At 36.4% G+C, this 27252-nt stretch overlaps 1 protein-coding gene across 1 annotated transcript in view; it reads left to right on the forward strand.

The window, feature by feature from the left end:
* Positions 1–27252, forward strand: part of elgi (E3 ubiquitin-protein ligase NRDP1 elgi) — a 177894-nt gene that overhangs the window by 43701 nt on the left and 106941 nt on the right. Inside the window, exon 2 of the mRNA XM_090414102.1 lies at positions 19829–19926. Within this exon, the coding sequence (XP_090270228.1) occupies positions 19837–19926 (90 nt within the window). The 5' untranslated portion in view covers positions 19829–19836. The remainder of the gene's footprint in view (positions 1–19828; positions 19927–27252) is intronic.

The raw sequence follows: 27252 nt of genomic DNA on the forward strand, positions 1-27252 counted from the left end.
GAATGTGAGAATTACAGAGGTATTTCCCTACTGAGTGTTCCTGGCAAGATCTATGCGAGTATACTTGAGAAACGGTTGAGAAGAATTGTGAAAGAAAAGCTTGGTGAAGAACAAGCTGGATTCAGGCCAAATAGAGGCTGTCAGGATCAGATCTTCACTTTACGACAAATAGTCGAGAAAGCATGGGAATATAACAAAGATCTGTATTTAAGTTTTGTCGATTTGGAAAAGGCATATGACAAGGTGCCAAGAGAGAAGCTATTCAATACGCTGCAGTTATATGGTGTCAATGGGGCATTATATCAAGCAATACTTAGTCTTTATTTGAGTTGTGAGTCAGCAGTTAGAATTGAAGGAAGTACAGGAAGATGGTTTAATGTTAAATCTGGTGTGAGACAAGGATGTACATTATCCCCTCTGTTATTCATTATCTATATGGATCACATTATGAAGGAATGTGGTATTAAACCTGATATCAAAATTGGAGATGTTAATGTCACCTCTTTGCTTTATGCGGATGATGTTATACTTCTAAATAAATCCGCTACAAGTCTGCAAGATTCTCTGACTAAATTGAATAGCTGTTGTAATAGATATGGTATGAAGGTGAGCAATAAAAAGACAAAGACAATGAAAATAGGCAGAATCATTGAAAATGTCAACTGTGTTGTGAATGGAGAACCTGTGGAACAAGTAAAACATTTCAGCTACTTAGGCACAATTTTTACTGAAGATGGTAAACTAAATATAGAAATAGACAACAGAATCAGCAAAGCTGGTATCGTGGGAAGTCAATTGAATAAATTCATATGGAATAAGAAAGAAATTAGTCGGAACACTAAATTAGCTGTATACAAGACTGTGTTCAAACCAATTTTAACCTATGGATCTGAGAGCTGGGTCAGAAGTAAAACACTTGACCAAAGACTAGAGACTGCAGATATGAGAGTCCTGAGAAAGATTAGGAGCGTGAACAGATGGCATCAATGGCAATATCATATTAAAAATGAGGATATTAGGAAAGAACTTGACATTGTCAGCATCCAGGAATGCGTTAGCAGAGCTAATCTCAGATGGTATGGTCACTTAAATAGAATGGGAGAGGAAAGATTAGCAAAACAAGTGTTCTCTGCCAGGTTGGCAGGAAAACGACCCAGAGGAATTCCAAGATATAGGTGGATTGATACGGTACAAAGTGCCTTAGACGATAGAAATATAAGATCTGATAATGTTGGAGTCTTGACAAGTAACAGACTGATTTGGAGGAAAATTGTAGATAGGAAGTTAGTAATGATGTAATTTTTTCATGTAGTACTGTCATATCCTGTACACCCCTTGAGGGTACATTGCAGGAATTTGATGATGATGATGATGATGACTCCCCAAATATCCTAGATCTCTTCCTTGCTGATGACCCCCCTCCAAATATGCAGTGCATGTCATGAGCCCCCACTGGTAATTCTGACCACAACCTAGTGCTCATATCCTCTCCAATGCAACAATGCTTATGCAGTCACTCCCACTCAAGAGTAGTTTGGCATTATAACAGTGCCAAATGGGACAATCTCGAAGACTACTATGCTTCATTCCCATGGTTGGACTATTGTTTCCGGTCTTCCAGTCCAAACATATGCACCGAACGTATCACCAAAGTAATCCTCACTGGCATGAAAACGTACATTCCCCACACTACTCAGAAATGCCATCCCCTAACTAAACCCTGGTTCTCCAAAAGATCCAATCAAGAACCCCCAACCTCCTTCAATGCCTATTCTGAAGCCCGAAACAGATGCAAGAAAATTTTCACTGCTTCTAAAACAGAATTTGAACGGACAAAAAGCAGTAAGCTTGCAGCCATACCTTTGGGTCTCTTGCCAATGCAATTGGCTGTAACTTTTGCCCTAGACTATTCCCACCTCTATCATACCAAGATGGCTCAATTGCAACATCATCCATAGAAAAAGCTAATCTCCTGGCTTCACAGTTTGCCTCCAATGCACACATAACTGACAATGGCAAATGTCCTCCAGTCATTCTAACTGCCTAACATACAATGCCCCCTGTATTCTTTTGCCAAAAAGATATCATAAACCTGTTGTCTAAATTAGACACAAAAAAGTCTCTTGGCCCTGATAGCATTCCTCCAATTGTCCTGAAGGTTTGTGCACCAGAACTGACTCCTATCCTATGCCATCTGTACACACTCCCTTACTCCACTGGTATATATCCAAAAGCCTGGAAACAAAAGCCTATAAAAAGGGTGACAAACACCCATTCCTAAAAAGGGTGACAAATCACTGCCTCCTAACTACCACCCTATCTCACTCACTTCAGTCCTATCTAAAGTGATGGAGAAAACCATCAACTCACAACTTTTAATCTATCTTGAAGGTACACCGCTATTAGTGACCAGTAGTACGGATTCCATCGAAGCCGATCAACAGGAAATCTACTCTCATACATCACCCATTGCTGGACAAATGCAATGGAGAAATTCGGCGAATCCCAAGTAGCTGCACTTTATATCTCTAAAGCCTTTGACTGAGTCTGGCACAAAGGCTTACTAAGCAAACTCCCATCATTTAGACTGTCTCAGGACTTCTGCAGATGGATTGCCAGCTTTCTGTTTGGACGCACACTATGTGGGATGGTAACTAATGCGGGGGGGATTCCACAAGGTTCAGTTCTCTTGCCGACCCTCTTCGTTCTTTATATCGGTGACCTATTTCAGTTGACCTCTAACCCAATACACAGTTTTGCAGATGACAACACATTACCCTCCTCTCTTTTGTCTGACAAACCCTACTCTACACAACTCACACCGACCCACAGAATATCAACCACAACTACCCTTAATTCAGACCTCCAAGCCATCCTCCAATGGAGCTCAGATAACCTCGTTAACTTCAGTGCTAGTAAAACCCAGTTGTCTTATTTCTCACAAAAAAGAACCATTTTCCCCCAGCATTGTTTTTGATAACAGTCAAATTTCCAGACAAGATGAGATTTCTCTTCTCGGAATTACCCTGACATCAAGCCTCTCCTAGAATAAACACATCACAACCATTGCATTCTCAACTTCCAAAAAACTAGGTTTTCTCTTTTACTCAAGACTGACTCTGCTTCACCTCTAAACAGCTGTTAACATTATACAAATCACAAATCCACTTAGCTATTGAATACTGCTCTCACATTTGGAGTTGGGCTCTTAAAAGCTCCCTCAAAATGCTTGACTCAATACAGAGGAGAGCAATTAGTCTGATAAATGACCCATTTTTCACCAACTTGCTCCCCTCACTTTCACATAGATGCTTGGTCTCTGCAATTTATATATTCTATAAATATTTCCATGGGAAATGTTCATCTAAAACAGCATCAATAATTCCTCCACTCTGTACTAAACCCATTGGAACACTTACAACTACCACCCAACATCCTCTCACAGTACACCTTGAAACCCACAGAACAAGTTTCTTTTCCTCCTCTTTCATCCACGCCACTGCGGTACTGTGGAACAGTCTTTCCCCTGATGTATTTCCCAAGGAATACAACATACAGGCTTTTAAATCAAATATAAACAAGTTTCTCCTTTCCCAACTCATCACCCATATATGTTATTAACTTACTATAAGTTGACCAGCCAACCTCTTGTATATGGGCCCAACATGAAAGAAAAAAAAAAAAAAAAACTACTGACCACCTTTGTGATTCTTCTCTGGACCCTTTCCAACATATCCTCGTCACCATGAAAACCCGGTGACCAAATCTATGCACGATAATCCATATGATGCCTGATCAAGGTCTCATATGGATTATACTTTGCATCCCATCATTGCTTACCAAATCTCAAAATCTTACACTTTGGAACATTGAACTGATAGTTCCACTTGCTTGCCCATTCATACAATCCATTCAAGTCCTCCTATAATGCCATAACAACTGATTGACTCTGCATAGCTCTCCCCAATTTCACACTGCATATCACTAGTTAAATCCATCCCAATATCATTAACATACAAATTGACAACAATGGTTCCAAAACTGACCCTGCAGTACACCACTAGTGACCTTCCTCTTTCGGGATACTGCACTCCCATATACAACTTTTTGATACCTATCTGATAGCCTGTCACTGATCTAACTCAGAAGTCTGTTATTCAGTCCCATCTGTTTCAATTTATTTAACAGCTTGTCGTGTGCCATTCTCCCTCCATATAAGGTATTTATCCCCAGGTCCCTAGCCTTATCAATTTCCTGGAAACTAGTAGCATCAGTATGATACACCATATGCAACCTTTTAAACCCACAGTGCATAACCTTACATTTCGCAACATTAAATTGACAGTCATTATTCTTTGTCCACAATGGTAATATTTAAATCATTCTCCAAAAATCTGTATCATCTTTATCTACTGTTGTTCTTCCTAGTTTTACGTCATCAGCAAACAACTGAATATCCTTCTCATCTCTTTCCCTATATCATTGATATTCAAATTAAAAGAGTAGCGGCCCTAGTATAGAACCCTAAGGTACACAGTATAACCGAGTTTCCACTTGGTTATACTGTGTACCTCAGGATTCTATACTAGGGTCACTACCCAGACTGGTTTCAACCTTTATTGAGGTCTCATAATACTATGCATTATGGGATACTAAGGCAAGTGATTTGAAAGTCATTAGCTTCTATATACAGTTGCCCCAGTCCTGAAAATACTTCAGGTACAAACTTCCTTTGCTTACACTTGGATAAAGGATTAAACCAAGCATATAATTTCTTGGTATCTTTAATTTATAGTATAACCAAGCGGAAAAATTTCCAACAAATATGTTGTCCTATTGGCCTCGCACCAGACAGCTTCAAATGAACCAATTCCTCTCAGACCTAAAATCCTCTTTAACTTCAAATTTTGTTGGCTGTAATTCTTCAGCTATCATCACCAATACCCTACCACCTGTCATATTCCCTTTATCCTCCAAATTATAATACTATTTACATTCTATCCCTGATATTATATAATTTTCTGTCAACTGGTCTTACTGATGCCTATAATTTTTGGAAAAGTCAAGCTGACCAAGACCATAAACTTGTCTCCCTTATTCCTGATACATTGCTGAATATGATTTCTATACGTGCTCATTTATTGCACAAGTGGCCAGACACATGCTTGATTGCATCCTCTCTAATATCACTAGTTAACCTGGTTTTTCACTTCAAAACTCTCTCTAAGCAACACTTTCTCCTGACATCTAACTCCACAATTATGTAATCCGTATCTGTCAGGCACATATTCATCAAGTATATAATGATTTACTGCTTCAGTCAAGATCATTTTGGCCTGGTTCCATAATTTGTGTAATGTGTCATTTTCTGCATGTTGTAATACCATGGATTCTTTCTTAACTTTCATTCTTATATTTATTTGTTGAGAGTTTTTCCACTTGGTTAAATTATAAATTAAAGATGCCAAGAAATTATATTCTTGGTTTCATCCTTTATCCAAGTGTAAGCAACAGAGTTCATCATAATTTCAATTATGGATATAGACCATATTGGTCTGTTACAGTCTTATTATTATTATTATTCAGGCCTCCATGGAGTCAAAAGACTCATCGTGGGAAGTCCTTCCCAAGAAACACAAAGTCTATCAAGACTCTTCGAGGGGAGGTCCCCCCTAAGAAACACAAAGTCTATCATACCACTCCTTAAACTCATTGACCGTTCTCGCTCTCACCACTCCATCAGGCAATGCATTCCATGGTTCAGCCACCCTCCATGCAAAGAAACCACTCCACACCCTCTTGCTTACAGTTTCCTTTCGTAACTTCCAGGGATGGCCTCTTGTCATCACTCCTTCCTGCTGTTCAACCAAGCAAAAGAACTCCCCAGTGTCAACCCTGTAACCACCTCTCAACAGTTTAAAAGTCTCAGTCGTATCACTCCTCCTCCTCCTCCTATCCACCAAACTCTGTAGTCCACATTCCCTTAGCCGATCCTCATAACTATGCATCTTCCTCATAATTATCCATCTAATATCTTTTTTGAGGTCTACCTAGTCTTTCCAATTAGTTTATATTTTATTATATGTTTAGGATATCGGTTGCTAGCCATTCAGTTTACATGTTCTATCCATTTTTGTTTATAATTGTTTAGTTTTTCTTCTGTTGATTTTGTTTTTAGTTCTTTTAAAATATCTTTGTTCCTCTTTTTGTCTAATAACATGTGTTTTGCAGTTCTCATCAATTTAATTTCACTTGTTTTTATTCTTTGTTTATTTTGTTTGTTTATTGCCCAAATTTCACTGCCATATAATAATGTGGGCACTGTTAAAGTATTGTATATTTTCAAGTGTGTTTCTTTTTGTACTATATTTGGATTGAGTGTTCTATTTATCAGGCCCATAATCCGTAAAAAAATTGAAGTTTTTAATTTTATGCCTTTTTCTCCTTCATATGATATTTTGCATCCAAGGTAACTGAAAGTATTTATCTGTTCTATTATTTTATTATTAATAACTATTTTACTTCTAACTGGAGTTTGTCCACAAAATGCCTTTGTTTTAGTTTTATCTATAGATATTTTCATTCCAAATTGTTCTATTGTAACGTTTAAATTATATATTGCTCTTTGTAAATTGTCTTCCTTATCTGACTTTATTACCTGATCATCTGCGAATTATAGCTTATTTGTTTTGTTATTCCAGGAAATTTCATGAAAACAATCTATACATGGATTATTTAAGGTGTTCCACTGTACTAATATTTCATTAATATAAATATTGAAAAGTGTTGGAGACAGAGAACATCCCTTGGTTTATAGATTGTTTTTCAGACATTTTTTCATTTATTTTATTATATTTGTATATATTCAGTATTGCCTGTAGTAAAATATTAGGTATATTTATTCTTTGTAATATATCAAACAGCATATATCTTTTTACTTTGTGAAATGCTTTTTCACAAAATCTATAAACAAAAGATGAGTTTCTGAATTGAATTCTCTTTTTCTATAAATAGTTTTAAACAAAAAGCTGCATCCATTGAAGAGCGTGTTTTTCTAAATCCATTTTGACATTGTAATAATATTTTTTTCACTGTATATTTTCAATTTTTCATTAAGTATTCTACTATATATTTTGTAGCAGGTATTCAATAAACTAATACCTCTGTAATTAGCAGGTTTCGTTTATCTCCTTTTTTAAATATAGGTATTACTATACTTCTATTCCATTCTATTGGGATTTGTCTATTTGTATATATTTTATTTGAAAGTTGTAATAATCTCCAATGAAATTTTTTTTCCCAGCAAATTTATACAGTTTGGAGTTTATCCCATCTTCTCCTGCTGATTTGCCATTTTTTATTTTACTTAGGTTGTCCTTTAATTCTTTCATTGTTATTATGTCCTTTAAAGTATTTTGTAAGTTATTGGTGTAAGTTAGTATTATCTGTCCAAAGATCTGTGAAGTAATCCAAAAATTCTTTTACATCTATTTCACAGTTTATATTTGCAGTTTCTTTTATATCTGAATTCATGTGTTTTTTTGTATTTTATATGCATTGGCTCTTACTTTATATATTTAATAGATATGGTACAAATTTTTCCTAGCTTTCTCTGTCTCTCTTTCCAGTTTCTCTTTTGGCTATTGCATGTCTTTTTTCAGTGGCGCACTCAGGATTTAACCTTTGGGGGGGGGGAGTTGAGTAGACGTTTTGCGAATACACACTACACATCGCATACGACCTATAACTAAGACAACATAAATAAAAAAAAACGAATTTTAATTAGGAAAAGATTTTTGGAAATTTTTCTAGTGTTTTTTTCCTTTTCTTTGGGTGGTGCCCAGGCCCCTTGGCCCCCCCCCCTCCCCCTCTGGGTGCACCACTGTCTTTTTTTATATTGAATTTCATCTTGTTTTTTTTTTTCTTAATCATCTTTTAAAGGCCAGCTTTTTATTTTCAATGATTGTTTTATTTCATTGTCCCACATATATATTTTTTATTTTTGTGATGTTTTTTTGCGTGTTCCCAGACTTTCATTTGCTGCTGATGTAATAATTTCTTTTATATTATTCCACTCTTTCTCGATGTTTTCATTTTCTTGTATTTTTTCTAAGTAGATTAATCCTCTGTTGGTATAAATTTCTTATACTTGAATCATTTAGTAGTCTTACTTTGTAATTAGAGTTTGTTTTTCTAGTTTGTTTTTATTTATTTTTTTTGTATTTTTTGTAACCAGTTTGGTGGAAACCTTAGTTTTACCTGCACCAAATAGTGATTTGTATCGATTTCTAGCCCTCTTCTGACTTTAACATCTAGGAAGAGGTTTTCTGCTTTTTCATTTGCTATAAAGTAGTCTATTATTGATTCATTTCATTATTTTTAAATTATTATGTAATCAATCAGAGTCGCTTTCCATTTTTGTTTACTGTTGGTTCTCCAAATTTTTCTATATTATTATTAATTTTTTTTTTCATTCCTATTCTGGCATTACGATCTCCAGTTATAATTATATGGTCTGTTTTATTTAATTTTTCATATATTCCTTGTAAGTATTCGTAAAATTAATCATTTTCTTTTTCTTCTCCTTTTTCAGGGACATACAATCCAACAACTGTTAAATTTTCTTTATTTAATTTTAATCACACTTCTAATATTCTTTCATTTCAGTATGTATAATGAGTTATTTTTGCTTTAATTGATTTATGGATCCAAATCATTACACCCACTTTTGCACTTGTTTGTTTGTCCACTCCACTATATATGATATGATAATTATTTGTTTCTTTTATTATTATTATTATTATTATTCAGGCCTCCATGGAGTCAAAAGACACATCGCAGGAGGTCCTTTCTAAAAACACAAGTCTATCAAGACTCATCGAGGGAGGTCCCTCCTAGGAAACACAAAGAATATCATACCACTCCTTAAACCCATTGACTGTTCTTGCTCTCACCACTCCATCAGGCAATGCATTCCATGGTTCAACCACCCTCCATGCAAAGAAACCACTCCTCGCCCTCTTTCTCACAGTTTCCTTTCGTAACTTCCAGGGATGGCCCCTTTTCATGACTCCTTCCTGCTGTTCAACCAAACGAAAGAACTCCCCAGTGTCAACCCTGTAACCACCTCTCAACAGTTTAAAAGTCTTAATCATATCATCTCTACTTCTATCCACCAAACTCTGCAGTCCACATTCCCTCAGCCGATCCTCGTAACTATCCTTGTACAGTCCTGAAACCATCTTTGTCATCCGTCTTTGTATCCTTTCCACAGTTAATTTATCCCTTTCAAATCCTGGAGACCAAATCTGAGAACAATAGTCCAAGTGTGGTCTGATTAGAGACTTATACAACAGAATGATAACCATTTTATCTCTGTAGGTCAGTGTCTTTCTCATTATTGCAGCAATCCTCTGTGTTACCTTCACTACCTTTGCAATATGTCCCCTAAATTTCAGGTTTCTATCAATCATCAACCCCAGATCTCTTGTCTCCCCTACTTCCTCCAGTCTAACTCCTCCCATAGAGTATGCAGCGTCCCATCGATGTGTCCCAAACCTCAAGACCTTACATTTTGCTGCATTAAACCGAGACCCCCATTCATTTGCCCATCTGTCTAGCTTATTCAAATTCTCTTGCAGGGCTACCACATTTGCACTATTACTAATAACCCTTCCCAGCTTCACATCATCCACAAACAACAGAATATCCCCTTGCAATCCACAGACAATGTCATTGATATAAAGGTTAAACAATATAGGTCCCAGTACTGAGACAGTTTTGTTCCTTTAACTCCTTAACGCACCAATTAAAAATCAGAAAGCGGTTGTTTTTCCGCCAATTTCCTTTGGGCGAGATTGATTTGCTGGATCAAATTCATCATTTGAAAAATGTAGAAATTGTTTTATGGCCTCGAAGCGTTTCCTGCTTTCATCTTCTGAACTAAATAACCAGTCTTGATCACTATCCATGATAGTGATCAAGACCAAAATTCACGGTCACACGCATTAACTCGGGTTCGCAGAAAAAAATTCAGTTTCTTGGACCCGAGTTAACTCAGTTGAGTGCATTAACGGGTTAAGTTTCTTTTTTTTTTCTGTAAGAACTGCGATTTCTATATTTTCATCATTTAAAATTTTATCTAATTCTTCTTCTTTATGTGTTATGCTTCTAATGTTCCATGTAGCATATTTCACCATATTTTTCTTTTTCCAAAGGTTCTTAATCTTTTCCATTTTACCCATGTTTTCTGTCCAGTTTGGATTTTGTTGAGACTTGAAATAACATGTGTTTCCCTATGTCAGGTTACTAGCATGACAATAGGTATCCTAATGGTAGGGCTGCCACTTTAAGGTGACTGGGCTTGGCTTTTCTTAGTTGATAGTGGAAACTACAGTTAGAGGAAAGAGTCATCCCCTTGAATTGCTCTAATAACACTGGGGGTGGGGGGGGAGTAAGAAGTAAGAGAGTAGAGGAAAGAATAGTAGAAGACCAGTTTACAGATATATACCAAGTGTATATTGCAGGAAGTAAGATCAGATCTAGCTCGGATATCTCGGGTTTGCCATGCTTGTACTCACCAATGTGAGCCCCTGAGAAGAGCCCATGCAGTTATTTCATGAGCAAACTTTGTTTACACATGAAATAACTGTATGACAGGGGAACTCATATATAGAGGCTAATGACTTCACATCAGTTGCCTTAGTATCCCATATGACAAAGCACATATACTTACCAACATGTATAATGCTATGCATTATAGGAAGGGCCACTACCCAGATCACTTTCGACCATTATTGAGGTCTCATCTGTGGGAGCCAGACCCAGAAATGATACCAAAGTTTGAAGTAATGCAGTAATTGTTTGTTTACACTTGGATAAATGATGAAACCAAGAATATAATTTCTTGGCATCTTTAACGTATAATTTAACCAAGTGGAAAACTTTCAACATCTATCTCTAATCCAGAGTGGTCCTTCCCATAGTGCATAGCATTATACATTGTGATGTGTAATGTAAGGACATGTGCTTTGTATTATGAGATATTAAGCAATGGATGTGAAGTCATTAGCCTCTATATACAAGTTTTGTATTTGTAATTTGTCTCAATCATATCACCTCTTTTCTGCCTGTCAACTAATTTCTGTAACCCACAAATCTTCAGCCTATCCTCATTAGGTGCATTCCATAGGCCTACCACCATCTTGATCACCTGGATCCTCTCCACCTCCTCATTCCCAAGAAACTCAGGTGACCAGATCTATTCACAGTAGTCAACATGGGATCTTACCAAGATTATATAAACTATAAATAGATATAATAACCTGCTTATCTCTCCTTGTATGTCCACACGGCTAGCCTAGTGGCTGTGCACTTCGCAACCATATGCCTGGGAAAGTAGTGTCCTAGGTTCGATTCCCATCAGTGATGTGAGGAGCTGAAGGATCTTCCTCAGCCATAGCCAAGTTAGCTGGTCTTGGGTGTGGATGGTAGAGTTTTTTCCCCAGTTTATCCTGGGGTTTTTCATCCTGCAAAGCAGGCAAACCAGCCTTGAGAACTCAGCACTACAGGACATAGGACAGCACTTCCCAAACTGTGGGCTGCAGCCCCCTTGGGGGCCTTTGGTTTTGTTGAAAGTTGCCATGACATAATGAAAACAAATTAAAATGTTTTAAGACTAAGTGTGCCATGTCAAATATGTATGTAAAATGCTAAAATTATAATATTTGCATTCAATTTTTGCAATATTCGCTGTGTATCTTTTGTATTGAATATAAATACAATAAATATTATAATAATATATGTCTGTATTACAATTTTTTTTCGATGGGGCGCCGTGAAATATTTCAATTTTTCCAAGGGGGCATTTACATCCATAAGTTTGGGAAGCCCTGACATAGGATACACCAGGGCATAGGGCTGACCATCTTATCCTGTGAAAGGTTTGAGGACCGATGATTAATAAACCCTCATCACCGCAAGGTAAAAAAGGGTATAAAGAAGATGAGATGAGATCTCTGCTTGTCAGGGTGTTCTTCGGTAACCAAATAATCCAATGAGCTGTTTTACCCACTTTTGCAATATGTGCTTTAAACTTGAACTCTTTTTCCACTAATGCCTCGAGATCCCTGAATTCATCAACTTCCCAGAGTGCAGTTTCATCAGTATTGTTCACAGCTGGTAATCTTTTCATCCCAAAATGCAACTTTACATTTTTCCACAGTGAACTGACATCCATTCTTATATTATTATTATTTTTATTATTATGTGACACCTCCAGGGAGTCCAATGACTCATCAAGGGAGGGTACCTACTCTATAACTTTATCTCCAACACTCACTCATTCCACCAGCTACACCAACGCTGTCTACTGCCCACCACCACCACTAGTATTTCCACAGACTATCACAAAAATTCATGCCCACTGCAGGATTCAAACCAGCAGCCTTTTGGCTGGAGAGTCCTTCTAATAAGAAGGGCTTCTATTGCACCACCACTTCTACAGATCAGAGCAATGAAAGAAGCCGCAGGCTTCCACGCAGGGGAGCATTAGGACCCGGGTCGAGCCTGCTTCCTCTACTGATCAGAGCAATGATGAACGGGAAAACGATTAGCCGAAAGAGTGGAAGTGTCATGAGGATTGAGTTGGCGGCCACAAAGTTGTGTTTTGCTATAGATATAGTGTAGTTCTATTCATTTCAGAAATGAAATGTTAATATCTGTGTATCATTTTCACATGTAAATTTAACTGGAAACATATACTTACTCTTTGCTAGGAACACTTGAAAACTTACCTGACAATGTCTTGTGGATTCTGGCAAAAATCATATGTATTTACAGGCTTTTTTTTTTTTATGGCTTTTAAATGGATCCTAACATCAGCAATCAACAGATTGCTGATGTCCTGAAGCAGACTGTGGATGAGATCCACAGTCTGCTTCAGGACACGTCTTTAAGTTTTGTACCATAGTTTTCCATCTGTTTCTAATCATTATAGAGTCTTTTTGATTTCCAACACCAAGTCCATACCTCCCATGCACTCTTCTGCCATCATTTCTACAGCCAGCTTTGGTATTTAGGTCTCCTTTGGGGTATATATAGTTTTCCATCTGTTTCTAATCATTATAGAGTCTTTTTGTTTTCCAACACCAAGTCCATACCTCCCATGCACTCTTCTGTCATAATTTCTACAGCCAACTTTGGTATTTAGGTCTCCTTGGGGGGGGGGGGGGTATTATAATATCCTTGTTTTCTTTTCCTCTGAGGACTGTAATTAATTCATTGTAGAAGATGTCAGTGGTATCCTCATCAGTTTCAGCTGTAGAAGCATTAAACATATATAATAAAGGAGTACTAAAAATACTCTGATAGATAGCAGCAAATCTAACAGTACCTATGGAAGGCAGAGTGATAAGTGAGAAGAATGGCTTCCAGAATAGACATACATGGGTATATTTTGAAATTATCAACTTTGCTGTCCATGTGACTGCTTTAGAGAAGGCAAAGGGAACCTACTTTATTATTTTCCCATGAGAATCCAAATGTATTATTGTCTTCCAAATATAGTGGGCTATTTATCCTCATAGGAAGCACTCCGTAGACCACCCACCATCTTGGTCACTCACCTCTGGATCTTCTCCACCACTTCCTGGATTTCTGTTCAGGATATGGACTGGTTATTACTGACACCATATTACAACTTAAAGATGGGCACAAATTCACATGGAGAAAAAGATGCAAGACATCTCGTTGGCTATTTATGCTAATTTTTTTTTTTTTTTTCCCATGAGAATTTGTAATATTTTTACACTGGTTCAGGACACAAGAGGATACAGAGGATACACACAAATACAAGAAAACAAGAACCAAACCTAGGAGATTCAGTAGCAGACTGTGTTATTGACTGATTCAGCTGGAAAGGCATGAAGTGAGGTTGTCTCCAAAGATGGAAAAAATTAGAATTCCATGGCAGACTCAGCATATTAAAGAAACAGTCATTAAAAGTAGTGTATTGAAAGTTCTGACAAGTAATACAGCTTGTGCTCTGATACTAGCTAAATAAAAGTTATGAAAAGGACCAGTAAGAACAAAGAAAATGAATATTATTAAGTAACAAAATATTCTGGAGGCTATTGAAAAGCTTAGAAACGTAGGAAAGAGTACTGTAAAAGAAGCCAGAGATGATAAAGATGATGACATGAAAACTGAAGATAAGTATAGATAAGTATAGAAAAAAGAATGCATTGTGGAAGAGATATAAACAACAAGGTGATCAGCATGCCCATGAGCAGTATAAAGCACAAGCAAGAAGGTTAACTAGTATGTATGATCATTTTTATTATTATTATTATTATTATTATTTGTGACACCTCAAAGGAGTCCGAAGACTCATTGCAGGAGGACACCTACTATACTGTCTCCACTAAGGCTCTAAATAGTCTCCACCACTACACCGAACCTCTACCGCCAATCATCTCCATCAATGCCATTTACCACCACAACTAATATTTTTTGTCTGTAAATTGCGTGTGTGTTCTGAAGGGCCGATTTGTCTGTATGCGGAATGAAAAACCGAGTTTCCGGGAGAAAAATCCCTGCTACCTTCGTATGAGATCGGCTAACTCACCTTCAATTGAAAATGTCCACATAAAGATTCCTCCCGTCACGACGAGAATCGAACTTAGGCCTATTCCATGATGTAGAAAATTAGCTTAGCAGGGCAAAGTAAATCCAACTTTTTTTTTTTTTTTTTTGCTATGTAGCAAGTAAGAGAAAGAATGATTATGGAAAAATAACTTTACTCTTTGCTGATGGTAGGAAAGTGACAGAAGCAGAAGTTCAGTTACTAAGTGATTACTTTGCAAGGGTATACATCCAGGTGGTGACGTTGCAGTTACTGAGGTTACAGAGACTGTGGTAGATGAACTGGAGATACTCCACATATTGAAAAATATAATGTGAATACAGCAGTGGGCATGGACAGTATATTGGCTCATGTACTATGAGGATGTGCAAGTGAACTGGCACTGCCTCTGACAAAGTTGTTTAATCTAAGTCTCAGCTCTGGCAAGGTTCCAAGGGAGTGGAAAGAGGATAAGATAGTTCCATGACAGAAGTAGAAAAATTACAGACCAGTTAGTATCTCTGGAGTGGTGGAAAAGTTGCTTAAAAGTAAAATTCAGGTATAGGAATATACTCTATAGGGGCAGCATGGCTTTGTGAAAGGTAGGTCCTGTCTCAGTAATTTATTCACATTTTATAAGGTGACAGCAGAATTGGATAAAGGAAATGACTACACCATGGTACTACTGGACTTTGCAAAGGCGTTTGACAAAATATCACATGGAAAGCTATTACATAAGTTGGAGCAAATGGGAATGAAATGAGGCTGGTGGCATGGATAGGGGGAGATGGCTGATAGACAGACATCAGGGGGTGGTGTATGGTGAAGAGGAATCAGAGTGAATGAGGGTGACTAGTGGAGTGCCTAGGGCTCTCTACTAGAACCACTACTCTTTAATTTGTACATTAATGATATATTATTATTAGGAAGAGGATATTCAGTTTGCCAATGATGCAAAACTAGGGATGGCAATAGTTAATAAAGGTGATGTAGATCTTACAGGATGATATAAATACATTGGCTGTGTGGGCAAAGAACAGTGGTTGTCAATTCAATGTTGTAAGGTAATGCACTTCAGAATGAAATGATTACACACTTCGTATCATATTGATGGTACTGGTTTAAAGGAAATTAATGAGGCTAAGGATCTGGGGGTGATGGTGGATAGAGATTTGAAATTCAGAGACATATTGCTGGCCTGGTTGGCCGAGTGGTTAGCGTATCTGCTCTCAGCCAAAAGCCTGTGGGTTCGAATCCCACTGTAAGCATGGATGTTTGTGATTGCCTGTGAAAATACTAGTGGTAGTGGGCAGTAGTTGACGTTGGTGTAGATGATGGTGGTAGTTGTAGTTAGTGGAGACAGAGAGTTGTGGAGTGGGCGCCCTCCTTCGATGAATCTTTGGACTCCTTGGAGGTGTCATGTAATAATAATAAATATTGCAAGAGTTGGCAAAATAGCTCAGAGAATTGCTTAGATGCTGAAGAGCACATTGACAAGTAGAGATATGGAGGTTATTATCCCTCTTTATAAAGCTATGAATCAGCAATATGTTGACTACTCTGCACAGATTTGATCACCTGCATTTTTTGGGGGATCAGGAGGTGGTGGAGAGGATTCAGAGACGAGTTACCAAGCTTGTGACAGGTCTGTGGAATGTTCCTATGAGGATAGATTGAGGGTGTAGGTTGCAGAGTTTAGCTAACGGCAGAGGAGAGGGAATATGATAGAAATTTATAAAATTACTAAAAGGATTCTATAAGATTAGGCTTGCCAGATGTCCCGTATGGGACATTAGGCTGTCCCATACTTTTAATGAAAAGATAAAATTATAAATATTATGTTAAGCAATTATAATTTTCAATATCCTTTTCAAATAATTCAGCTTAAATTGATTTTTAAGCCATAAAAACTGACAATTCGAGGAAATTAATTGTGTTTACAGTTTATGGTGGCAACAGTCCCTTTCATTGGTCAATTTTTATGTAGTATAATCATTTTATTTATAATTCTGTACAGATATATTGCATTTGTTTATTTTCAAACAGTTCTTATTTGGACAACATTGTGTGGTGTGGTATCAGTACGATGTGTGGATGTTATTTCAATAATTATTAAAAAATAATATCTCCTTTTTCGGATGTGCGATATTTGGTTAATATATAAAATATATAATTAAAGGTAAATTAAATTTTGTTTCTTTCCTTAAGCGCTTAACAATGCCAACATGAAAGTGAGTTTTTAACGATTATTATTCGAAAGAGAGTAGAGAATTTTATTGCAAAAGAAAAACTTAACGAAAACAAAGTTCAATGCAAAATATGTAGATGAACATTTAGTATTGCACATTGAGGAACGATCAGATATTACACAACGCATTAACACTCAGAAACACAAATTGAGCATTTCGAGTTCCAGTTCCAAAAGTATTGACACTTATTTTGTAAAACCAAATACCAGCAATGAAAGAAAAGTTACTGCTGCCGAAATAAGTATGGCATTTCATGGCATAAAGCATCATCATTCTTTTGGTCACCCATGTCCCGTATTTGGTTTTTCCAAAATCTGGCAACCCTATATAAGATTGACACAGAAGAAGTTTTTTAATACTGTGTTGTAGGGGGAAAACAAGGGTCACACTTGAAAGTTTTTTAAGAGTGTGGTTAGTAAGGGTGTATAGACTAGGTTTTTTACTTTGAGAGTGGTAAATGAGTGGAATGGATTGCCAGAGGTGGTTGTGAGCACCCCAACAGTGAATAGGTTTAAGGCAATGTATGATATAATGGATAGAGTGAGTCTCTTGCGATGAATCATTTGATTTCATGGAGTACCCATATAAATAATAATAATAATAATTACTAAAATAAGAGCTAACGGGCTTCACTTCGGCGAAAGTAAAATTATTCAAAATTAAGTGGATATTGAATACCACATTATTTCTTAGCTGAATAAGAAACTCAAAGATAGGAGATCCAATCTAAGAGTTTCATGCCGAATATAGAAAACTATATATAAAGATCGGCGAGTCCAAGCGTAAGCCAACGCCTGGTAGTGCAATGCTGGGCAACTCGTAGTAAAGGTGGAGTAAGTTCTGATCACTGTTCTTAGTATTTTCCCATAATGTATTACATCTAGGTCTACCTACATGAGTTCCAAAAAAGGTGCATGAATACAATTACTAAAATAAGAGCCAACAGGCTTCACTTTGCCCAGCATTGCACTACCAGGCTTGGACTCGCCGATCTTTATATATAGTTTTCTATATTTGGCATGAAACTCTTAGATTGGATCTCCTATCTTTGAGTTTCTTATTCAGCTAAGAAATAATGTGGTATTCAATATCCACTTAATTTTGAATAATTTTACTTCGCCGAAGTGAAGCCTGTTGGCTCTTATTTTGGTAATTGTATTCGTGCACCTTTTTTGGCAACTCGTACAGTAAAGATATTAGTTCTGACCATTGAAACCTTAGTATTACATCTAGGTCTACCTACTCACTGATGAGACCTCAAAAAAAAAAAGGTCGAAACTGGTCTGGATAGTGACCTTCTCTCATAACTTAGAACAATAAGACATCTCCTAGGAGCTGTGTTTTACATTATGGGAAAATACTAAGAACAGTGATCAGAGCTTACTCCACCTTTAATACAAGTTGCCCAGCATTGCACTACCAGGTGTTGGCTTACGCTTGGACTCGCCGATTTTTATATATATAGTTTTCTATATTCGGCATGAAACTCTTAGATTGGATCTCCTATCTTTGAGTTTCTTATTCAATTAAGAAATAACGTGGTATTCAATATCCACTTAATTTTGAATAATAATAAAAGTAGAGCCTTCATGGTGCCCACCTGTAAAAAAAAGGGGGGGGGGGAATTACACAGAGGGGTTTCCCTTTTGAGTATTATAGGTAAGATTTATGCAAATATACTTGAGAAAAGGCGAAGAAAATTTGTGGAGACGAAGATTGGAGAAGAATAAGCTGGATTCAGGTCAAATTATATCAAGCAGTATGTAGTTTATATTTGAGTTGTAAGTTAGCAATTAGAATTGAAAGAGGTACAGGAAGATGGTTCAATATGAGACAAGGATGCACATTATCTCCACTGTTTTTCATCATATCTGTATGGATCACATTTTGAAGGAAAGTAGCATTAAACTTGATATCAGAATTGGAGATGTTAATTTCAGTTCTTTACTTTATGCAGAAGAAATTATGCTTCTAAATACATGCATACACGTCTGCAGGATTCCCTAACTGTTATAAATTTGATAAGAAAATAAGCAATAAAAAGACAAATGTTGACACTAGGCAAGAAGAATGTTGAAAACACCAACTTCATTATCTTGAATGAAAAACCTATAGAACAGGTTCAGAAAATATTTCATTTATTTAGACACAATTTTTACTGAATGTGGCAAACTAAATAGGACAACAGTATTAGCAAAGCTCTTATGGTAGGAAGTCTACTGAATAAAGTTATACAGAGGAAGAGAGAAATTAGTCAAAACATAAACTAGCTGCATAGCAAACGGTATTCAAACCAATGTTAAGGTATGGATCTGGGAATGGATTAGAAATAAAATATTTGTCTTCCAGATATGAAAGACAAATAGAATATTTGTCTTTCATATCTGGAGACCGCAGATATGAAAGTTCCATGGAAGATTAGGGAATGAATATTATTATTATTATTCAGGCCTCCATGGAGTCAAAAGACTCATTGTGGGAGGTCCTTCTTATGAAACACAAAGTCTATCATACCACTCCTTAAACTCATTGACCGTTCTCGCTCTCACCACTCCATCAGGCAATGCATTCCATGGTTCAACCACCCTCCATGCAAAGATCCATATATGGCATCAATGGCAGAATCATATTAAAAATTGGGTTCAGAAGCTTTGGTTGAAAAGAAAAAGTGAAAAGAAATATCAGATATTTAGTGGGTGTTGCTTATAGGCCAGTAAATGTAGAGAGGTGATTCTTAAATGCTCAGTCAGATGGAATAAGTCAAGATGATAATAATGGATGATTGTAACTGTGGAAGCAATGAATGAATGAATGGGTTAAAAGCAGTAAACTAACTGCATTAAAATAAGTCTTTAATTGCTAACAATTAAAAATTACTACATTAAATAATACAGGCACATTGAATTATATATGTTATTTTAAATTTTATAATGTGTATTCTGCTTTATAACTTTAGATCTCACTATGGGATATGATATTGGACGCTTCCAGGGAGAGGTGGATGAGGAGCTTATCTGTCCTATTTGTTCTGGGGTTTTAGAAGAACCTTTACAAGTAAGAAACACACAATTTTTTTATTTTTTTAAATATTGCTAGTTTATTCTTATTAGTCAGTTTCTTGAGTTCTCATTGAAATTAATTTGATTCTCTTTCTTTTTATACTATTTAACAGAATTAGTTATATCATAATCAATTTTCTATATTATTATAATTAAAAACATACAAACAAATAACAATGATATCTGTTGAAAAGAAAAAATATTACTACAGCATGCTACTTTTGAATGACTAAATTAAAAGCACAAATATTTCATTATATCTTATATATGTTATTGGTGTAGAATAAAAAAAAATGTAAAAGTCATTGGAAATGACAGCTATGTTCTAGATGTTGGTGCACAATATGATAGGCAGGGCTCCAGAAATACTACTTAAATGTACTATCCACAAAAAAGTTTTACTTTCCCAACGTATTGGTCTACCCTACATAAATATTGTTATAGTTAATATTTAAAAAAAAAAAACAAATTTTATGATGACAGACAGTAATGCACTCTTTAATTCTCACTACACATTACATAATTCTACTGAAATATCCTTCCTTTAAATGTGAATTTAAAACATACTCCACAATACAACTCATCACAATTCAGTTTGTGTTTTCTTTCTTTTAATGTTCATAATGAAATGTGAATTTATATAAATTATCCATAAACAATAATTTAATAAAAAAGACAAAAAATTCACAAAAACATGATAGCACTTGCTATGGAGACAGACTCACTTTTCACAATGAGTGCATTGTGAAAAGTGAGTCTTTGCGAAATAATTGTATTTATTTTTAAATAACATTATTTAAAAGTTGTTTTTCATTATGCAAAAGGTTCAGGTATTTAATTACGTCTGAGGTAATTCATGTTATTAGCTGTGAAAATAAGCTTAGGACTTTTATATTTGCCCATCTACCTAAGTGTTAAAGGTGTTGGAAGCATACGATGTACAGTACTTAATTAAATTGTGCCAATATTAATTTTTGTATTTATAATTACTGGTTTCTTTTGTTAATGAGATTATATTGTAAGAAAAGTAGTGTCATTTTTTTTTTTAAATAATACACATTGTATACACATGTAGGGTTAATATTGAACTAAATGAATGCATTGATTTAATTATAAAATTTCTTTATTGGAAATTATGTCTGTAATTTAATCTAAATCCATTTATAATATGAAAAACTTATTTGTTTTGCTTGAATTGTGTGAGATTTATTGTTTTCAAGTAAAGCATTGTAATGATAACACATAATGGCAGCTCATTTTTCTTGTTTTCATGACCGAAACGAAAACTGAAAGTATTATGCTGGAGCATGCTTAGAGTGAGAAGAACATTATATACACTGCTATGAAATAAATGAGATGAGGAGAGTTGGAACTTTATAAAGTCTTTCATATAGAAAGAAAATTTTCAAAATTTATCATCATCATCATCATCAAATTCCTGCCATGTACCCTCAAGGGGTGTACAGGATATGACAGTACTACACGAAAAAATTACATCATTACTAACTTCCTATCTACAATTTTCCTCCAAATCAGTCTGTTACTTGTCAAGACTCCAACATTATCAGATCTTATATTTCTATCGTCTAAGGCACTTTGTACCGTATCAATCCACCTATATCTTGGTCTTCCTCTGGGTCGTTTTCCTGCCAACCTGGCAGAGAACACTTGTTTTGCTAATCTTTCCTCTCCCATTCTATTTAAGTGACCATACCATCTGAGATTAGCTCTGCTAACGCATTCCTGGATGCTGACAATGTCAAGTTCTTTCCTAATATCCTCATTTTTAATATGATATTGCCATTGATGCCATCTGTTCACGCCTCTAATCTTTCTCAGGACTCTCATATCTGCGGTCTCTAGTCTTTGGTCAAGTGTTTTACTTCTGACCCAGCTCTCAGATCCATAAGTTAAAATTGGTTTGAACACAGTCTTGTATACAGCTAATTTAGTGTTCCGACTAATTTCTTTCTTATTCCATATGAATTTATTCAATTGACTTCCCACCATACCAGCTTTGCTGATTCTGTTGTCTATTTCTATATTTAGTTTACCATCTTCAGTAAAAATTGTGCCTAAGTAGCTGAAATGTTTTACTTGTTCCACAGGTTCTCCATTCACAACACAGTTGACATTTTCAATGATTCTGCCTATTTTCATTGTCTTTGTCTTTTTATTGCTGACCTTCATACCATATCTATTACAACAGCTATTCAATTTAGTCAGAGAATCTTGCAGACTTGTAGCGGATTTATTTAGAAGTATAACATCATCCGCATAAAGCAAAGAGCTGACATTAACATCTCCAATTTCGATATCAGGTTTAATACCACATTCCTTCATAATGTGATCCATATAGATAATGAATAACAAAGGGGATAATGTACATCCTTGTCTCACACCAGATTTAACATTAAACCATCTTCCTGTATTTCCTTCAATTCTAACTGCTGACTCACAACTCAAATAAAGACTAAGTATTGCTTGATATAATGCCCCATTGACACCATATAACTGCAGCATATTGAATAGCTTCTCTCTTGGCACCTTGTCATATGCCTTTTCCAAATCGACAAAACTTAAATACAGATCTTTGTTATATTCCCATGCTTTCTCGACTATTTGTCGTAAAGTGAAGATCTGATCCTGACAGCCTCTATTTGGCCTGAATCCAGCTTGTTCTTCACCAAGCTTTTCTTCCACAATTCTTCTCAACCGTTTCTCAAGTATACTTGCATAGATCTTGCCAGGAACACTCAGTAGGGAAATACCTCTGTAATTCTCACATTCAGTTTTATTTCCCTTTTTATATATGGGTACTATGAGAGCTCTACTCCAATCATCGGGAATTCGTCCCTCTGTCCAGGCTTTCTGAACTATGCAGTGCAGCCACTGTAAGACTCTTATACCACCATACTTCAGCATTTCTGGTCGAATATCATCTACTCCTGCTGCCTTTCCACATTTCAAGCCTTTGATGGCTTTTTCTACTTCAAGTATGGATATGTATTCCTGACTGCATGCCTGGTCAGTGTTTTTTATCACTGTGCTGTCATCACTGCTTGTTTCATTTAGCAGTTTTTCAAAATTTATTAGTTATATTATTATTATTATTTCATGACACCTCCGAGGAGTCCAAAGACTCATCGAGGGGGGGGGGGGTTTCCTGTTCTACTATTCTCCGTCTCCACCACTTAATCTACCAACTACAGGAAACTGCCACTTCCATCATCATCTACACCATGGTTTCTCAAACTGTGTTCCATAAAAAATTATCAAAATTAATATGAGCCTGGAATGGTTTTAAATGCTGTGACAAGTTCAAACATGTTTGAAAATCAGGCACTCCTCAACAAATAAAGTTTACCACAGAAACTTATAGTATACTTTATTTGGTCATCCTCTTACACTTGACACTTTCATACATTACTCTGATACCTCCCAGTTAGCCACTCTGATATCCATGTATCAAATGCCTCAGTAAAACTAAAACTCTGCAGTCTCTCTATTATAAAATTTGAGAAACTTCCTGTGTCATTAACAAAGCCATGCTGCCCTTGTTAAAGATTCAAGGTGATCATCAGTCTTATCTGTTGAAAAATTTGCGTATCCATAAATCCAGATTTGTGAGAAATGCAGCATTCAGTTATTATTATTAACATTTGACCTTCATGGAGTCAGAGACTCGGTGAGGGCGAATATTAGTTATGTTAATGAAATTTATGTTTATTGTATTCAATATTAATCAAAAGAAAATTTTGTACAAATTGAAATTTTGCATTCTCCAGCTGCATTTGTTAATTTCCTTTTAGCAGTTTATAAGTAAATTAATGATTCATTAGATTTGTGGGGAATGCTATTCTATCAAACATTCATTCGTTTTAATTATTTAACAGAATTGACTCACACAAGCACTACAAGAACAAAATAAACATGATAATTTCAGTATCCTTAAAACACAAAAAAACACTTCTCACGGAATGCAAAATATACTAACAATCAAGTAATTATGGAATCGATTCTGAATTATAATGGGAAACCAAAAAAACTGTGTTCTGTCATAGTGTGCCTTTGCAGGTTTGGATTTAAGGTAGTCTTCAGCTGTTGGACTGAAGGTGGTCTTAAAGATCCACCAGATTTTTGGTAAATTAATTTAGCCATACTTGTTGAATTTCATGTAAGCTTTTCTGCTGATTCCAAAAATAGTCTTTCTGACTTATGACTTCTGTTTATTACTGTAGCTTTCTTCCATTTAATCTGGGATGAAGTGTGTGTCCAATACTTGGTCCCTGTCAAGTGTTACTTACTGTAATGACAGTGATATATATATTTATTATTATTATTATTCCGGGCAACTCCAAGGAGTCGACAGATTCATCGAGGGAGGCCCTAACATCATGTCAAGAACAACTATTTGACATTCACACAGTATCTATCATACCTCACCTTGAACTCATTCACGGTCGTAGCACCCACAACAGACTCTGGCATCTTATTCCATTCATTCAACACTCTCCAAGTAAAAAACTTACCTCTAACACCCCTGCTAACTACATTCTTGCCCAGCTTCCATGTATGGTCCCTAGTCCTCCCACCACCAGTCCTATTCTCAAAAATATCTTCTGAATTAATCTTATAGAAACCCTTCAGTAATTTGAATGTCTCAATCATATCAGCTCTTTTCCGCCTATCGACCAATTTTTGCAAACCACAAATCTTCAACCTGTTCTCATATGGTTCATTCCACAGACCTGCTATCATCTTGGTCACTTGTCTCTGGATCCTCTCCACCTCCTCCCCATCAAGAAGAAACCCTGGGGCACAGTAGTCTAGATGGGATCTTATCATGGCTAGATACAGAGGAACAATAACTTGTTTGTCTCTGCTTGTTAAAGTATTTTTCAGAAGCCAAGTGATTTGATGAGCTGATTTAGCCACTTTTGCAATGTGCCCCCTAAACTTCAATTCCCTATCCACCAACACTCCCAAATCCCTGGCCTCATCAATCTCCTAGAGTACAGTTCCAGCAATGTGATATACTGCTGCTATTCTTTTCACCCCAAAATGCATAACCTTACACTTTGTCACATTAAATTGACATCCATTTTCCCTAGCCCAGTCCTTCAAACTATCCAAATCATCCTGTAAAATTTTGACATCCTGTGCACTCACAATTGCTCTGACCAACTTTGCATCATCAGCAAACAAGTGAACACTTCCTCTCAGATCCTTTCCTATATCATTGATGAACAAATTGAAAAGTAGTGGTCCAAGAACAGAACCCTGCAGCACACCACTAGTCACAAGCCGTCTTTTGGACTCAACTCCTGAATAAACCACTCTGATATCTCTCCATCAACCACCCTCCTATCCATCTCACCAACTCTATATCCATCACCATCTGCTTCAGTTTACTGATTAGAGTTCCATGTGGTATCCTGTCAAAGGCCTTGGCAAGGTCCAGTAGAATCACTGTAAAAACCCATTACCCTTATCCAGTTCAGCCATCACTGTGTTATAAAACATGAGCAAGTTACTGAGGCATGATCTACCCTTCACAAAACCATGTTGTCCCCCCATACAATATCCCATTTTCATCTATCCAATCCTGTATTCTTTTCTTGACTAATTTCTCCGAGACCTTGACAACGATTTCTGATATGCTAATCGGTTGGTAATTTACAACAGCAGTCTTGGAGAAATTAGTCAGGATCCTCTCCAAATATTATTTACGTACAAATTAAACAGCAATGGACTCAAAACAGACCCTTGGAGTACACCACTAGTAACTTTCCTCTTCTGGGATATTGCTTCTCCATAGACAACTTGCTGATACCCTATCAGACAGCCAATCAAAGAGACTACCCTGATGTTCAGCCCTACCCATTCCAATTTAATTACCAGCTTGTCGTGTGACAAGTTATCAAAGGCCTTTGCGAAATCTAGATATACCACTGTGTATGCAACACCCTTATCCAATGCATTTGTCACTTTATTATAAAAAGTAGGTCGAATGCTAAAGCACAATCTTCCTTTAGTAAATCCATACTGGCTGCCAAAATGTATTTTTCGTCAACCCAATTCTGAATCTTAATCCTAACGAACTTTTCTAATATCTTAACCACAACTCCAGACACACAGACTAGCCTATAATTCAAAGCCCTACTCTTATCTCCTTCTTATGAATTGGAACAATTTTACTCTCTTTCCAATCTTTTGGAACTTGACCCAGTGATAGACTCATGTTGAAAAGATATGCAAAAGCTGTTGTTAACTCTCTGGAACATTCCCTCAAAACACGTGGTGAAATAGCATCAAGTCCCACAGCCTTATTTACATCGTCTATTCAATTACTCATATACCTCCTGTTCGCTTACTAACAGTTCCTCCTCCTTCTTTCCCACTGCTTTCAAGTTCTGCATGATGTCAAATTCATAAGAATGAAATACCTTTAAAAATTGCTCATTAAATATCTCAACATCCTCTGCAGCAGTTATCATTCCTCCGTTTGCACCAATCAATCCCATCCTACCATAATCATTCTTTCTTCTACTGGCCACGTATCGAAAAACTCCTTAGGATTCTTTTTTTTTTTTTTTTTTTTGGCTGCTTTAGCTAACTGCTGCTGCTCATGCCACACTTTTGCTACCCTTATCAAGCAAGTCACCTTCCTCACTTGCTCTTTGTACTTCTCATGCAACTGGTTGTTATAACTACTCATCTTGTGTTTCTTCCATAATACCTTCTTCTTCCAGATTACAGGTTGCAATAATAAATTGGAAAGAGGAATTGGATGGAAAGGATATCAAATGCTGTTTGGGCCCTACTCAAGAACTGTTTGGTGAGGCAATATCAGAATGTTTCCAAAGGTTAAGAGGGTAAATAGCGCAGGTGTGAAATGGATGAATCAGTACCTTATCTCTTGATCATCCATTTCATACCTGCTCTATTTATCCTCTTAACCTTTGGAATACATTTTGATATTGCCTCACCAAATGGTTCTTGAGTAGGGCCCAAGCAGCATTTGATATCCTTTCCATCCAGTTCCTCTTTCCAATTTATTATTGCAACTGTTTCCTGAGCTTTTCATAATTACCAGTCTTATAATTCCACATATATCCCTTTCTAACAGATGTCCTCGAATGACTGGTCATCCTGCAAGTGATCACCTCGTGGTCACTCTCACCAACTGGTGGAAGATTTGATACCTCATTTATAATAACATCATCTGATGAGAGGATCAAATCCATTACTCTCTTGATACTCGAGTACCCTCCATTATGTACTACTTACGGTAATTGTCTTTCAAAATCTACAGTTG

Source organism: Typopeltis vanoorti, chromosome 2 (genome assembly GCF_054136105.1).
Source record: "Typopeltis vanoorti isolate ZY-2024b chromosome 2, IOZ_Tvanoo_1.0, whole genome shotgun sequence".
In the NCBI taxonomy this organism is placed as follows: Eukaryota; Metazoa; Arthropoda; class Arachnida; order Uropygi; family Thelyphonidae; genus Typopeltis; species Typopeltis vanoorti.